This window comes from Panthera onca, chromosome F2 (assembly GCF_046562875.1).
Source record: "Panthera onca isolate mPanOnc1 chromosome F2, mPanOnc1 haplotype 2, whole genome shotgun sequence".
Lineage (NCBI taxonomy): Eukaryota > Metazoa > Chordata > Mammalia > Carnivora > Felidae > Panthera > Panthera onca.
Genome location: NC_138356.1, coordinates 75,646,126 through 75,662,899, shown reverse-complemented (window position 1 = coordinate 75,662,899; position 16,774 = coordinate 75,646,126). Strand labels below are relative to the sequence as shown.

The 16,774-nt window shown below is 47.7% G+C and overlaps 1 protein-coding gene across 1 annotated transcript in view; it reads left to right on the top strand.

Moving 5' to 3' along the window:
- Nucleotides 1-8,469, top strand: part of ZFAT (zinc finger and AT-hook domain containing) — a 345,664-nt gene extending 337,195 nt beyond the window's left edge. The window contains exon 17 of the mRNA XM_078441802.2: nucleotides 8,352-8,469. Within this exon, the coding sequence (XP_078297928.2) occupies nucleotides 8,352-8,420 (69 nt within the window). The 3' untranslated portion in view covers nucleotides 8,421-8,469. The remainder of the gene's footprint in view (nucleotides 1-8,351) is intronic.
- Nucleotides 8,470-16,774: the final 8,305 nt, after the last annotated feature.

Sequence of the window (16,774 nt, the reverse complement as noted above, 5' to 3'; positions counted from 1 at the left end):
CACGTCCTGAAGGGCTGGCTCCTCGTCAAGGATATTTGGGGAAATGTTGGGGGTGTAAATACACAGCCACTTGGTGGTGAAGCCTGTGCTCTGAATCACTGCACCAAATAGGTGTGAAGAGGTCAGAGGAAGTCTTTGCTAGACGGGAGGCCCTGCCCCCAAGTCCATGCTTCCTCACCCCTACCACAGGCAGAGGTAACTACTCTATGCTTTGTGTCCCCACTAGGCCTGTAGACTTTGACATCATGGCACCAGAGCCTTTGCAAAACATGCATTTTCTCCAGTTCTGGATTGGCAATTTCTACCAGGCCTATGGTCTGGCCTATAGTCGTCTCTGATCCTTCAGTGCATAGCCGGTTGCCTTGCTGTGACTTGGCCTGTCTCTGATCCTTTCCAAGGCCGGGTATGTCTGGACATAGCACAGTCCTAGGCCATACCAACTTTCCATTCACCGAGACCCCTCAAACACTCTATGGCCCTTATCAGTGACCCTTCTACCTTGGGACCATCCCCACAGCTGGACCAGTTTCTCCTGGTCTGGTCCTGCCGGATCCCTGTTCTCTCTTAACTTTCCCTGGACATAGGCTCCAGCCCACTTTGGTTGTGCAGTATATGACCAAAGCTGAGGTCAGAAGGATGCCCTTGGGATGCAGAGGGAAGGGAACCCAATCCTTTGCCTGCTGGCCAGAGTCCTCTGTGTGAAGCACAAAAGAAAGGGCATGTGGGCGAGATACTGGGTTGATCATGTTTCCCTAAAATAGCTGCTCTAATAGCATTGTGCTGTGATTATTGAAAGCTTGAGTTAGCAATTGATTTCAGGCTGAGAGATCAATGTGAAAAAGAGATTGCGATGCAGGATTACGAAGAAGCCATCCGTGACCCCCACACTTATGAAGCGGCCACGTCTACCTCTCCCGCAGTTCAGTCACCTTATTGTAACTGTATGTCTGCTGCTCTGGGCCCCTGTGAACTTCTGGAGGTTGGGGGCCCTGCGGGGCTCATCTTGAACAGCAGCTGGCTTACGGCAGGTGCTTGATTTATGATGTTCACAGCGTACCCTACTCTATGATGAAGAAACAGAGTCGTGGCACCGTTCTATTACTTGGCCACAAAATTAGAAAGCGGAAGAATGGACGTTTGAGCCTGTCAGTCTCATGACCCACAGGACTCTTTAAGTCCAAGTCTGGAAGAGGTAAAAGGTCCATGTATGCACATGAGACTTCAGCTCTGTCCACGTGTTACCAGTCAGCTCCACGGGCGGCTTTGCTCCAGTGTCCGGGCAGTTCTGGTGCCCTCTGGTCCTAGAGGCATTCTCTGTTCTGGCCTGGATGCTCTTGTCACCACTACCCAGCACCAGCTTTGAATAAAGTCCTCACACAATCTGCCCAAATCCTCATATATCTCCATTCCTTTGACCATGGGCTTTCTTTGCACAGTCCGTTGAACAACAAAGCTGTTACTGTTTTCTGAGCATTACCAGGTCTAAGGTGGCATAGGAAACACCATGAAAGCATGGATGTGGGGCAGGTGGCCTGCTTTATTCACAAGCCCGGTCACTTGCTTTCGTAGGCAAGGCAGTAAAATTTAAACTCAAACTTGGGGAGATCAATATTTTCTGAGGGTTTTGACCATGAGACTGTTCATAAAGAGTAGACACAGAGTTCCAATATTGCCTGTTTCTCATGAGCTTCTGGGATTTGGATATTCTTGACTCTTCTAACTACCGCATAAATGATACATGGAGAAAGGGGATGAATCTAAGTGGCCACTCAGAAAGGAACCCAGACCTGAATCTTTACGCATTGCCGCTAAATCTCTTGGATTCTGTTTCTTCATTTCTTAGAAGTTGGGCTCAATGGATACATCCTTTCCCACAGTTGCCCTTGAAAATACTCATCCTTGTCTGATGGGAACAGTTTCTCTCACTCACACCACAATATGGCTACAGGTGGATAAGCCATGCTTGTGCAGTTTAGCCAACAGATTTAGTGTCCTGTGTGTGTAAATGGATTCAATCGCCACAATCCTGTGAGGCAGATGCTATTATTTTCTCCATTTTACTTCTGAGTAAATAGAGACCCAGAGGTTAAACAACCTGCCTGAGGTCCTAAAGCAAGAAAAGATGTGAAGCCGGGAAATGAACCAAATGTGAAGCGTACTGCAGCATGGGATAACACCCTCTGTTCACGCTTTCTCCATTTTTGATGGCCCTAGGGGTGGCATCCACCCCAAGTGACCATTCAGAGTTCTTGCCTTGGATTTGGATTGGATTTAAGCAATAGTTGGTTTTCTTCAACCTCTACCCCCATCATTCTACTTTAAATTTTTCTTAAATGTTTATTTATTTTTTTTGTGGGGGGATAGGGGTTGGGGGGGGGGATAAAAGATCCGAAGTGGGTTCTGCACTGATGGCAGAGAGCCTGCCTGTGGGGCTTGAACTCACAACCCGTGAGATCATGACCTGAGCCGAAGCAGGACGCTCAACTGACTGAGCCACCCAGGCACCCACCCCATCATTCCACTTTGACATTTCTTCCCCAATAGTTCCTCGACTCCACCAGGACATTTAGTCCATCAATCATATCAGTCTCATTAAGCTTCTCATGTGAAGGCTGATTGGGAAAGAATAGGATCCTGAATTTGGAAGAGGGACATACTGAAATCCTAGTGAACCTAATTTATCCTTGCCATTAGAAGTCGCTTGATCTCTGGTGTCTGAAGAGATTAGCATTCTTTGCTTGAAAATTCCGCGATGACCTCCCCTGGGGCAGATGCCAATTCTCCTCCAAAACCCAAAACAGCCATTCCTGTTGTTGCTAGACACAAAATAAGGTTAAACTGTGCTCCATGGACAAGTGAACACTGTGGGCCAGGATGAAATAACTTACACACAAAGCGAATTCTAAGATATTGCTAATATATATTAGAAATCTGAGTGCCATGTGTGGGAGTGGATTCTCAGGATGTGAGACCAAGGAAAACAGATTATGACACTGTATCAGGCTGAATTCATTGACATGGTGCACTTGCTAAGGCTAAGGATTTAACGGATTACCTCATGGAGCTGGAGACGGTTCTGACAGCTGGCAGAGTGAGTGGAACTTAGATTTACTCGTGGACTATATTTAATGAGGTTGGCATGGAAGCATTTCCCTGGCATGATGCGGAGGAGATGATCCGAAAGATCGGAGAGAAAGAGGTGTTGGAGTAGAGGTGCCACGTATGATGGGCACACTCACCTCCAGCTACGTTGCACAACAGTTGTGGCACCAAGACACTCTTAAGTAAGGTGCTGAGAAGCATGCCAGTGAGGGAAGCGTCTGCATCCTCAAAAAGCTCTGATTTCTCTTCTTAGTAGGCCAGGTGCGGCAAGAGGGAACACCTGTCGAGATGGGCTCTTTGATTTCATTAGGGATGACAGGAACCGGGTGGAGTGGAGGGCAAGTGGCAGTGCTTCACGGGTGTATTCACCAGAAAGGGCTGCAGGGGTATGTTGGTGATCAGGGAGCTGTGGCCTGCAGGTGCCTTTGGCTGTGGTCACCTGATCGTAGTGTTCCTAGGAATCTCGGAATGAAAGAGATGCATAGGATAGGAGAGGACTGCAGGGTCTACGTAAAAGAAAAGAACAACCCTATATCTAATATTCAACACCCTAACTTGAGTTGAGGTCCCTTGGTTGAGGTCCCTACTTACCAAGATTATAAACTAGATACAGACTCCATCCATGGGGGGGGGGGGGTTTCAGAGCTTAATATCACCATCAAAGTCTTGAAAGGCACACAGGTGGCGAGATCTATCACTGCCTCATTTAACTCACCAGGATGACCTCTACCAGAGTCAGATGGTTATTGGAGAATGACTGAACTAGCATAAGCTTGGGCAGGTTGGGTTCTTTTTTTTTTTTTTTTTTTTAATTTTTTTTTAACGTTTATTTATTTTTTGAGACAGAGAGAGACAGAGCATGAACAGGGGAGGGGCAGAGAGAGAGGGAGACACAGAATCTGAAACAGGCTCCAGGCTCTGAGCTGTCAGCACAGAGCCCGACGCGGGGCTCGAACTCTCGGACTGTGAGATCATGACCTGAGCTGAAGTCGGACGCTTAACCAACCAAGCCACCCAGGCGCTCCGGGCAGGTTGGGTTCTAATGGCGGTTGCTCGTGCAGATGTCGTGTCTATACTGGAGTAAAATCAGCAGGGTCTCTTGCACTTGGTACACAGCCGCTGACCTGGCTGATGCCTTTTTCTCATCTCTATCTGCAAGGACCGCCAGAAGCCGCTTGCTTTTCCCTGTCAGGGCCAACGGCACTCCATCACAGGTTTGCCACAGGGCTACGTCAGCTCTCTTGAACTTTGCCGTAAAACGATACACAGAGCTTTTGATGATCTTGACATTCCACACGACACAATGCTGGTTTGCCGCGTTGATGGCATTGTGATGACTGAAGCTGTTTGGCTAGAAGTAGCGACTTTGATGTAGGGAGGCATGAGTAAATGAAAAGGTAGAAGGTAAAGCCTGTAAAAATCAAAGTCCTCTCACCTCAGAGAATTTTCTGAGTGTTTATTGGTCTTGAGAATGTTGAGATAGCCCCTCCAAGGTGAAAGACATGTTTCTGGATCTCATACTACGTACCAGGAGAAAAGCAGGATGCCGCACAATTCACGGTAGGTCCTTTGGACTTTTCTAACACATTCGCGTGTGTTGCTACAACACCTGTCCACAGTCGTCTGAACGCTGCCTGTTGAGTTGGGCGCCAGAGCAGGAGAAGGCTCTGCGGTGAGTGCGGGCTGCAGCACAAGTGTCTCTACCACTTGGATCTCATGATCCAGCAGACCCAGTGGTACCCAAAGTGTCTGTGGAAGTGGGGAGACTGTATGAAGCCTCTGGACAGCATCAGCAGAGGACATAGAACAGACTTCTAAGACTTTGGAGCAGATGCGCCCCCTCTTCACAAAGAAGTACTATGCTTTGCTCCTGGGCCTTGGCAGGCACAGCGTGTGTAATCCTGAGGTAATCAGGGGAGTGAGTGGGGCGAGATTTCTATTATAAATTGAGTGTTTCCAAGCCGCCTAGCCGTAGGTCGGGAATGCCCAGCAGCAGTCTCTCATCCAGCGGAATTGTTATGTGAGAGACTGAGCTTGGGCAAGTTTGCAAGGGGCCAATAAGTTTCTTGAGCAGATGGCTCAGATTCCCTTAACATCAACTCCCACCACATTATCTTCCTTCCCTCCATCTGTGGGCTCAGAAGTGTGGGCCCGGTATTACCGAGACTGACCGAGCTAACACTACAGCTTAAGTGCCTGATTTTCCAAATGTGGAGAGTGATGGTAAACTCCCGGCATCGCACCGTTCCCTGGGGGACCAGCCAGCCACCAGCGGTATGCAGATAACATTGGACCTCTTCTGCCATGAAGGGGACACAGATCTCTCCTTATTAGGATAGACACATATTCTAAATATAGGTGTGCCTTACCCTCCATCATGCCATTCTGCACAGCACTATTTTTGATCAAGGAACACATTTCACAGCAAAGCCAGTGCAACAATGAGCTCGTGCCTATGGAATGATGAGGCATCACTGTATCCTTCATCAGTCACAAGTGTCCAATCTCACTGAAATGTGGAACGGCTTACTGAAGATGTATTTAGTTAGGAGACAACACTTTGAAAAGTTGGGGTTCTCTATTATAGGATGAAATATATATATTTTGAAACAGAGAGAATTATATGATCCTGTCTTGTCCATAGCCAGAATACACAGATCCAGAAACTAGGCAGTGAACTTGAGGGTGGTATCTCTTTAATAAGCTACCGCAGACTTTTTGCTTTCCATTTCTAAAATACTGGATGGTCTGGAAATCTTAGTCTCCAAGGAGAGGGATTCCATCACTAGGAGACACAACAATAGGATGAAACAAATGGTGGTGAGGAATAAAATTCTGTAACCACACTGAAATCATGTAGTTCCCTGTTAACAGCAGGTGGTGTTACCTAACCTAACACATCCTTACTCCGAGCAGCATGAACTCACGCCTGATACTCTCCCGGGGGAAATAATGTCATAGGGAGAACTAACCGTGCACCTGAGGGACACAGTCACTATAAAAGAAAGGCAAGAATATGAGATTCAGCTCTACTCTAAGAATAAAAATTAATGGTCTAGACAGGTCATAAATTCAAAATAAGGATAATAATTTTCCCCACAGAGATAAGAGAGGATATTGGTAACAGGAAGCAGGAGCAAGAAGTTAATAAAACAGAATCCAGTTGAAATGCATGGTGAGGAAAATGTTTTAAAATAAAGAACACAACGATGGGCTGCACGATAGCCTGCATAGAGTCCAGAATGAAATAGCTGGAAACCAGCTGGAGGAGCCCTCCCAGAAGGCATCAGGAAGGAATACAGAGCTGAGGAAAATTCAACGATCTTCTACTAGAAGTCCCCGAGGGAAAGGCAAGAGTGATTGGAGAGGAGACATTAGTGGAAGAACTAATGACTTCGGGTCTTCCAGAATTAATGACATTGATCTTGACTGAAGATCTTCACAGAGTGGAGACAGGGTGGAAAAGGACAAACAGACACCTTTAAATGTTAGAGAAAAATTTAATTCTATCAAAGAAAAAAGGGAGACTACAGCTATCCAAGCAGATAACATTTACCCAGGACTCTTATCTGGTGGGCACTGTTCTAAGCCTTCACATGGATGAGCTTCCTTCGCCCTTCTCACAAATCTAAGATGTGGGGAGTCTCATCATCCCTATTTGTACATGAGGAAATGGAAGTACAGAGAGTTTAAGCAACTTGTCCAAGATCTCAGAGTCGGGACGTGGAGGAGTGGGTTCTCGAAGCCCGAAGTCTCTTGCTCTGGAGTCTCGGTTCTTAAGCACCAGGCTCTCCTCCTTGAAAAGTTTGTAGAGAGAGAAGACAGATCACTCAGGAATAAAAATCACCTCGGCATTAGACGTCTCAATAGCACTGGTATGGTCACGAAGGCAGCGGGGAGATCATTTCAAAATATTATAGGAAAAAATAATTTGTAACATAGAATTAGCTAAACCAGAGGGAAAGAGGTTGAGTAAATTGCATGAAGAAATACATACAGTAAGAGGAGAAGCGGTCTTAGCTGCGGTCCATTAATCTTTTTAAATATTGCCTCTGCTAAATGCTGGGAGAATTGTGGCTCTGACAGCCATTTTCTTTGAGAGTGTAATTGCCTGCCTGGGAAGGAGGGCAGAGGATGAACGGTGTTCTCAGGTGGGCTTGCACTTTTACCCTCTCTGCTTCCGAGAGCTGCTGAGCCAGGGCTGTGGGGCCAAGAGCCGAGGCCATTGCTAAATGTTAGATACACCCAGACAGCCCCTCTCTACACAGGTTGGAGGACAGAGATAAATGCAAGGGAAGATCTTATGGATACATGAATTTTATGATGCAATCTCCAGGCTGTAAAATGGACAGGATGAATGCTCTTGAAAGCCCCTGAGACGGTTATAAAGTCAACGATTGGGTGTCATCTCGGCTCAGAGGAAATGTACTCGGTTTGGTTTGTGCTGACCAGCCTTGACATCAGACATGTGTAATTTTAGTGTTTGCATTAAGGAAGTGTCATTAAAAGGTTCTCCCAGGGCAAGTTCCCTCATTCTAAAAGCCGTCAAAGGCCCACCATCGTGGAACCATGCCATTTTGAAGTTAGACGGCATTGTTTTTACTAAGGTTCTTAATTTTTATAGATGAGAAAACTGAGACTCGAGAAAATGTGTGATCCCTCCCCCAAGGTCATCCAAATAGTAAAGGACAGCCCACACTTGAATTCCTACCTAATTCGGTCATTCACGTGCATGTTTTGAGGGTCCACGACATATGGCAGACATTCTCCTGGGTCCTAGAGTACAGCAGTGAACAAGGCAGAGGTCCTCTCTGCCAGCCACAGGTTTACATTGTATAAAGAAGAGAGAGAGTAGAGGTCCAAGCCAACAAATGTTGATGATAGCTATGGTGGTGACAGGTGTGAAGCCAACGGAAGAGGGGGTGATGTAGAAAGTGGTGGGGAAGGCGGCTGGCTATCATCTGCTGAGACAACAGGGTGCGGTTTTTGAAGACGTGATATTTGAGATGAGATTTGGCCGTTTGAAAATGTGGGTCAAGGGGGAAAACAAGGCCATGGCCCCAAGGCAGGTACATATTTAGCCACTTGGGGTGGAAGGAAAGTAGCTATTTTTAGAACAGAGTGAGTGAGGGGATAGGTGCCCTGGGGCCACATTTTGCTAAGGTGTTTGGGTTGTGTTCTGTAAGCAATGGAAAGCTATCAAAGGGTTTAAAGCTGAATGGTGTCATAATCCGATTTGTATTTTCTAGAAAGATCGCTCTGGCTGCTGTGCAGAGAGAGAGGGGTCACAGCACCAAAGATACAGGCAGACCAGGTAGGAGGGAGTCTACCCAGCAGCAAAGACCACGCTTCCAGCTACTCTCCGACATTGTTCCCGATCCCATTATCCCACAAAGGTATGAGATTTATCCAAATAAACCCAGTTTGCATCTTCTGATTTCCAGTCAGGTTGTCCCCCGCGGTGACAGGCTCCAACCGTCTTTCCTGGTACTGGAAGAGAGGTGTAGAGCAAAACACATTAATTTGAATGGTTTATTTACACAAAAAACTTTGTGTTCCGGCTCAGTGCGAGGCTCTCTGACAGAGAGTAGAGATGTTGAGATTGGAGACGTGGTTCCTGCTGCTGAGTGTGGTGGGGGGCACTTACAGGTGGACAGTCAGAATACAGTGTGCACAGAAGGGGGACTCATAACCTGGAGGCAGCCTGCATAATGGAAAAGCCAGGGGTGCTGGCCCGGGGACCCGAGTGGGAGACACAAGACCCGTGTTGGAGGCTTGGCAATGCTTTTGAGTCTTTCGTGATGAATACGAGTGTACGTGTTCACGAGGGAAGGGACTTTGAGGCAGAGGGATCAGTGTTTGCAATGGCAGGTGTATGTTGAGAGGGTTCAAATAACGTGTAGTCATTTCGTTTGGCTTGGATGTAACAACAGGGTTTGCAGGGAGAGTGTCAGGGGAGGGAGTGTAAGACGTTACGTGTGGTAGATATGAACCCGGGCTTCCTTCCGTGTGAGAGACTGTTTTGAATCCCCGCTTACGTGGGCGATGCATGAATTAGGATTCCTGGTTGCGAGAAAAGAGACTGACTTCAACTGGTTTAACCAAGTAGGAATGTCTGTTACTAACTTTCAGGGATATGTAATGGGTCCCAAAGGAGGGATAAAGCCGGGCCTCTGGTAGGAGCCCAAACCGGGCTTTGTGGAACCGTGCAAGTCTAAACGTCTGCTTCTCTCTGCACGTCTGCTGAATGATTCTCACTGCAAACCGATTTTCCTGCTTCTTAGGCCACAAACAACTCCCGAGTTTTTATCTCCTCTGTTCATGAGACCAGAGAGCACAGAACAAAAAGAGCAGACTCAGATCCAAATTCCCGGGGACCAGCATTATCATTAGCCTGTTTTGAGTAAAGTATTCACTTCGATACTGTTGCCAGGAAGGTCAGGCCAGGTGGTAAAACGTGGCTTCCGGGAGCCACCGAGGACTCATGTGGCTCATGAGCTAATTTATGTAAGATCCTTAGCAATGTGCCTGGCTTGTGGTGATTATTCCATAAATGTGATTCCAGGAGGTAAGAGGTGAGGGCAGGGGTGGGTGTACGTACAAAGGGTCCTGGAAAAACTATTTGTGTTCAATAGTGTCAGACAATGAGAGGGGGCCCGGCACACTGGCACAGAGCAGAGAATCACTGAGTAGGTAGGTTATTACCGCGTCAGAATGCTCTGCTCTGTCTCCCCCCACCCCACCCCCACGCCCCTTGGCCCGTTAATTTCTTGCCTATCAAGAAAGTTGTTTGGCTCCAGTATGTATTCTCAGCTCCGCAGACAGTAACCGATGCCCCCGACCACTGGCTGCAGTCTTCCACCCAAACGAATGGCTCATTGTCTCCCGCCTGCAGCCTCCACGAGCCTGGACCTTCTCGAGCCTCGCGGTCAGGCCCACTCTGCCCCTGAGCACTACATTTTGGACCCCTGGAAACTCTACCCTTCTTCCGACTCATGTCAACAAGATCCCAGCATGCCTTGCAGCCAGCAGCGCCTGAGTTATCTCATTGCAGAGGCACATTTGCCAGCTAGCACATTTGCTGCTTTAATTAGACTAGTTTTGACAAGCTCCAAAACTTTGTTTTTGATTTTTATCTTTGGGATGATTTAAAGCACCATAAAGCTGTGTAATTGTTGTGGGCAGGTCACATATTCACCAACATCCATCTGCTTCCTTGGAAAACTAAGCACCCCAAGCTTGGAATGGAGCGTGGAAAGCAGACAATAAAAAGAGATTGCCATAGGTTAATGCTTTTTCTCATGCCAAATGTTTGTTTGTTTGTTTGTTTTTAATTTTACTCTCTCTAGTGTTCTTGGCAGTGTACTTAAGCAACTGTTTTGACCTTCCTTTCATTTTCAACCGATAAAAAATAATTAACATGCTGATATTCTGGGCTTGTTGCTTTCAGAGGAGGTGAAGATGTTTGCGTGGTGCCTGGGAGTCTACAAAGGAAACTCATGTAAATTGCCTCATTTAACATAATCCCATGAAGCCATGCGCCTGTCATCAGTCCCATTTTACAGATAAGGAACCCGAAGCTGAACAAGGTTCAATGGGTATTGCAAGGTCAATGAAGCTCCATGAAATGAGTGTTTATTGAAGCTCCCCTTTACTGCCATGGGCGGGGAAAAGATACCACGTACAATGCAGAATTACTTGGGACTTTGCTAGCACATTGTTCCTCTGAGAGCCATATGCTTCCCTGTCTGCTCTCATGTCAACTGACTTTTGCTCATTGGATAGTTGGCTTCAATAGAGCATCTGGTTATAGTTAATTTTTTTTTTTTTTTACTTTTATTTATTTGAGATGAAAGAGAGAGAGAGAGAGAGAATGAACAGGGGAGGGGCAGAGAGACAGGGAGAGAAAATCCCAAGCAGGTTCCCCACTGTCAGCGTAGAACACGATGCAGGGCTCTATCTATCTCACAAATCGTCGGATCGTGACCTGAGCCAAAATCACAAGTTGGGTGCTTGACAGACTGAGCCACCCAGGTGCCCCATCATCTGGTTATACTTATTAAGGCCACGTGGAGGTTGCAGGTCCCGGGAGTGGAATGGGGTTCTCATCGTAGCCATTCCTGAATACATAATTCCGTGACAGACTGCCCAACTGGATCTCGTCTCTGTGCTCCTTTCCCAGAATTATACAGCTTAGCCCTCCACACCCACCCTTCCTTACATAGATGAATAAATTTTTTTTTTTATCTTCCCAGGAATGTTCCTTTCGGACTAATTAACAAGGGGGGAAAATAAGCTTTAGGGGTTGATTGGCGAAGTCTTGGGCCTACCCTGACATATTTGTTGACTGTAGGCCTGCCACTTCTCTCAGCTTCTGGGCAACATAAGCCCAACAATATTGTCTTGAGTAATAAACGAGATTACTCACAATTATCTCAAACATGTGCAGGCCTCTTCCCTTTAAAAAAATTTTTTTTTAACCTTTATTCATTTTTGAGAGACAGAGAGTGAAGGGGGAGGGGCAGAGAGAGAGAGGAAGACACAGAACCGGAAGCAGGTTCCAGCACAGAGCCTGACGTGGGGCTCCAAGCCACGAACTGTGAGATCATGACCTGAGCCAAAGTCGGATGCTTAACCGCCTGAGCCACCCAGGAACCCCAGGCCTCATCCTTTTTAATCAGTCTGCTACTTACTGCACCCCTGCCCCACTGCCCTAACCCTACCCTAGGCTCTTACTCCTCAATTCCCCTGTTGGCCTCTGAACTTCCTTCTCCCAGGGAATATTCCACCGAATACACATACATTGGGCGAATTATTTACCTCCATCCCTCTACTGAGGGGAAAACTCTGTCCTTCTCCCTCCCCTACATTCACACGTTCCTCCCGCTGAATCTTCTGGGTCCCGGCGATGAGCTTGCCATTTATGACCGGCCATGACATTATGGAGAGGCACAGGCTGCAGGTGAAAACAGATGAGGTGCATATTAACTACTTTCCTCTTCGTTCTCCCCCCATCTTGTCTGTTGCCTGTTCCTGCTGCGCAGTCCTCCCCATGGGCCTTTTGGCACACGGATTCTTCTGCGTGTCTCACCTTCTCCTCACCTCTGGCTGTGAAATCCTGTCCTTACTCCAGTATCTCCATGAAATGACAGCTCTCTAGTGTCATGTGATGCGGCCTTTCCTTGCTCTGTGTGATCGCGGTGTTGACAGGCATTGTTTGAGCAGTGTTTTGGGCCAGGTTCCCTAGACATCGAGTCTGGGAAGTCTTCATGCAAGTGGCCTGAGTGTTGGTAGACATGTGAGGGAGTGAGGGAAGGAGGTCGGATCAAGAAAGGAAGGTAGGCAAAGAGAGAGAGAGAGAGAGGGAGAGAGAAGCTTCATAACCTCATTGAAATTGTAGAGTGGTGGGGCTGGGGGTGGGGGAAATGGGGAGATGTTGATCCAGGAGGAGGAACTTGTAGCTATAAGATGAGAAGGTCGTGGGATCTCATGTAGAGTGGGTGACTGTGGTTCACAGTACTGTCTTCTACACTTGAGAGTTGCTAAGTGGGTAAATCTTAAATGTTCTCATCACAAAAAAGAAATGGTACTTGTGTGACACGGTGGGGGCTTAGCTGACCCTATGGTGGTAATCACTTTGCAGCATATGAGTGCATTGGGCGATACTTTGTAAGCCTTAAATGTATACAATGTTGCATGTCAATTACATGTCAGTAAATCTGGGGAAAAAAGACAAAGACAAAGAAATCTAGGTTTCGGGGGAAGTGAGCCTCAGCCTGACCCCACCCGGAGGTCAGGAGTGTGAGTTGCACCAGCAGTTGTCTTACCCAAAGAGAAGGTGGCTTTGGTCAGCCATTGTCTAGGAGCCGTTTCCCAGCCTGTAACTCACAGGCGTCTCCAGGGAATATGTGGAGACCTGGGCAGGACATCATCTGCTATAAATAATCAATGAGGTCATTGTGATCTTTATCAAATATCTGATGGACCTCAGTGACATCCCAGACACACTATTCTAGGCAATTTGCAATCAACAAAGATTGAGGTGTGTCTGAGTAGCAATTTCTTGAAGGCAAACATTCAAGCACAGGGGACTGAGACAGGACCAGGCAGGAGCTGGTTTATGTGAACAGGGCAGAGTCCCAGGTATTGACACCAGGGCCCACAGAGGGATCAGCAAGTCATCCGAGCTTTTGAGTTACTGTTCCCTAACTGCTCTGTGAGTCTGAGTGGGAACAGGCCTGTTCCTGGGCGGGTGGAGGACAAACCTAAAGATTTGAGTCAATGGCTGTGGCTCAGGGAGAAGTGCTGTTTGGGACCAGGGAACTCGGCAATCACATTGGCCTGGATGCTAATCAAACAGGCTTAAGAAAAAAGGGAGAATAGGGGCACCTGGGCGGCTCAATCGGTTAAGCGTATGACTCTTGATTTCGGCTCAGGTCATGATGTCACTGTTCATGAGTTCAAGCCCCTCATCAGGCTCTGCACTGACAGTGCAGATCCTGTTTGGGATTCTTCCTCTCTCTGCCCCTCCCCGGCTTGTGCTCTCTCTCTCTCTGCATTTTTAAATAAAAACTTAAGGGGCGCCTGGGTGGCTCAATTAAGCATCTGACTTCAGCTCAGGTCACGATATCACAGTTCATGAGTTCAAGCCCCGCGTCAGGCGGGTACGGCTGACAGCTCGGAGCCTAGAGCCTGCTTCAGATTCTGTGTCTTCCTCTCTCTCTCTGCCCTTCCCCTTCTCTCTCTCTCTCTCTCTCTGTCAAAAATAAATAAACATTAAAAAAAATTTTTTGTTTAAAACTTAAAAAAAATAAAAAAAGAGAGAAAAGGGAGTATCTCCTGACTTGTGGCAATAACCAAGGGAGGGTCTGACCAGTTACGGCTGGGGCAGGGAATTCTGAATGTGCACTCAGTCCCTCCTGCTCTGTCACTCAGTTCTGCCCCGTTCTGTGCTGTCTTTATTCCCACACAGCTTCTACCCTTCACTGGCTTCGAGAAACTGCAAATTACATTCTGTCAGTTTAGCAATCCCTGAGATGAGAGAGACCTTTCCCAGTCGTTCCAGCCCAAGTCTCAGGATGGTCTTCGCTGGGCAGATCTGAGTCACGTGATGAACACTAAGGCAGCCGCTGTTGCTGGAGGTGGGGGGATGGGGTTTACCCAGGGTCTGGCTAGGCTGGCTGCATGCCTCCCACCCGCCGAGCTGTGTAATCAGCCCCAAGAGAGGCATGTGGGCTAAGACAGGGGGACTGGAAGGAAGGGTCTCTCATCAGAAGAGATCTGCAAGGAAGGCGGATCATCAAACCCGCCCTCCTGCAGCTCCCTTAAGTTTTTATGGGTTTCCACATTCCCATCCCGTGGCCCTTGTGGTGGGGCATGCGCCCGGCCGACTGCGGGGGGCCGCGAGTTCATGGCCCCCGGCAAGCTCAGGACACGACCGATTTGACAAGTCGTATTTAATGCTGGGCTTGTAAAGAAGTTTCTCATTTTCATCTGACAGTTTTTATGATGGAAGTCAAGCTCACTCGTTCATAATTGACAGGATTTTTATTCATTTTGGAGAAGTTACAGCTTCCAACGGCTTGCAGTTTGCAATCTATACAGACATTTTCTGTTAACCTCGCAAAGCTGGAGAACTTGGCTTCGACATTTTGTCACCAGTCTTGTCAATTTCTAGACAGGTGACTTCACCCCAATCTCGTCGGGCTGTGTCTCTCCTTAAATTTGAGAGTTATTTCCTTGGACAAGGCCGGTGCCAGAGGCTTGAATATTGTTGTTTGCTGACTTGTGTAATGTCTGGGAAAATGATTTTCTCACTGTGATGTGAAATTGACTTTTCATCTTTGGTGCCCAGCTGCCCCAGCTCACATTTCCCGTGTCTGGAGGCACACAAATCCATTCGGGGTATATGTGAGCTTCAGGAATCAGATTGCTTACTGGTAGAGTGCTAGAGAGCAGTGATTGATCTCTGAGATAGTTTTGAAAGAATTATTCGAAAAGTTATTCTTAATACTCTATCATTCCAAAACACAATGAGGTGTAATTTATAACCTTGAGGTTTTCTATTCACAGTGTTGGGGAGGGGGCCGGGGGGGGATCTCCTTTCTGCCCCTAAATATCCCACCATGTTTCTCTGTTATAGCACCCTACACACCATCCTGGGAGTATTAATGGGTTGTACTCTCTCTATATATCATGAACTTCTCCAGAGGACTCATTCATTCAACTATGAATTTGGTGAGCATTTTCTTTAAGCTTGGGTAAAAGCCACATGATGGCGAGATGGTTGGGGGTGTGCTGTAGGGTTTGGTTTGGAGGAAGGTGGGGATCAAGAGCTGGCCCTGGGGAGAGTAGGGTTTGGAATGAAGCCTCACAAGGCAGGCAGGACATGTTCAGGTCTCCTTTGTGTCACATACATGTGCTGGTGTGGGTACACAGAGGCCATCAAGTCCTGGAACCATCCCTGGTGGAGCTCAGTGTCAAGGTGGGGAGACAGACAAGTGAATACCTGCAACAGAGCACGGCAAGCAGGGCTCTGGCCCATGCTGGGTAACCTGTCCCCAGGTTGTCCATCAGGGATGACTCTGCCATCCTAGGAAACAACTGAAAATGGACAAGGGAAGTTTGGTTATCCACAGCGATTGGATTTTGAGTGGCTGATGATGTTAGATGTCCTATAATGCATGGGACAGACCCACTAGATGGTGAGCAACTCCACCCTGAATGCCAGTGGTGAAAAGTAGGTTGTCTTGTGGGTATCATGAGGACGTGCTTCCTGCTCACTGCGGTGTTCCTAGAGCTGGCAAAGAGTAGGTTCCCTGTGAGTATTCATTAGGTAAGGGAAACTAGATCAAATGGAAGAGCCCGCAGAGGGTGGAGGAGGGGACAGGCAGCCACTGGCAGGGAGGAGGGACTCCTGTCTTTGAGCCTTTTGCCGGGCACATGAGACACCAGGCCTAGGCATCAAGACTCCTCTAGATGCCTCTTGCATGTGACGGTGAGCTTTCTTCAAGTCTTCCTTCCCAGGCGTGCACTGGCTCAGGGCTTGGGTGGGGCTCTGCCTGTGAGGTGAACCAGGGTAGGACTGGAGATGAGACCAGCTCACGTACGTAAACTTCTTGGCTCCCTCCAGCTCTTAGCTAGAGCAGCTTCTTTACAGATTCAGTGCAGTGTCTTTGTTAAGAACAGATGTGTTAGCAGTCGGTTAAGCGTCCGACTTCAGCCAGGTCACGATCTCGCGGTCCGTGAGTTCGAGCCCCGCGTCAGGCTCTGGGCTGATGGCTCGGAGCCTGGAGCCTGTTTCCGATTCTGTGTCTCCCTCTCTCTCTGCCCCTCCCCCATTCATGCTCTGTCTCTCTCTGTCCCAAAAATAAATAAAAAAACGTTGAAAAAAAAAAAAGAACAGATGTGTTAGGGGGCGCCTGGGTGGCTCGGTCCGTTAAGCGTCCGACTTCGGCTCAGGTCATGATCTCGTGGTTCGTGGGCTCGATCCCCGCGTCGGGCTCGGTGCTGACAGCTCGGAGCCTGGAGCCTGCTTCGGATTCTGTGTCTCCCTCTCTCTCTGCCCCTCCCCCACTCATTTTCTCTCTCTCTCTCGCTCTCTCAAAAAATAAATAAATGTTAAAAAAATTTTTTAAAGAACAGATTCATTAGACTCTCTGATTCCAACTTT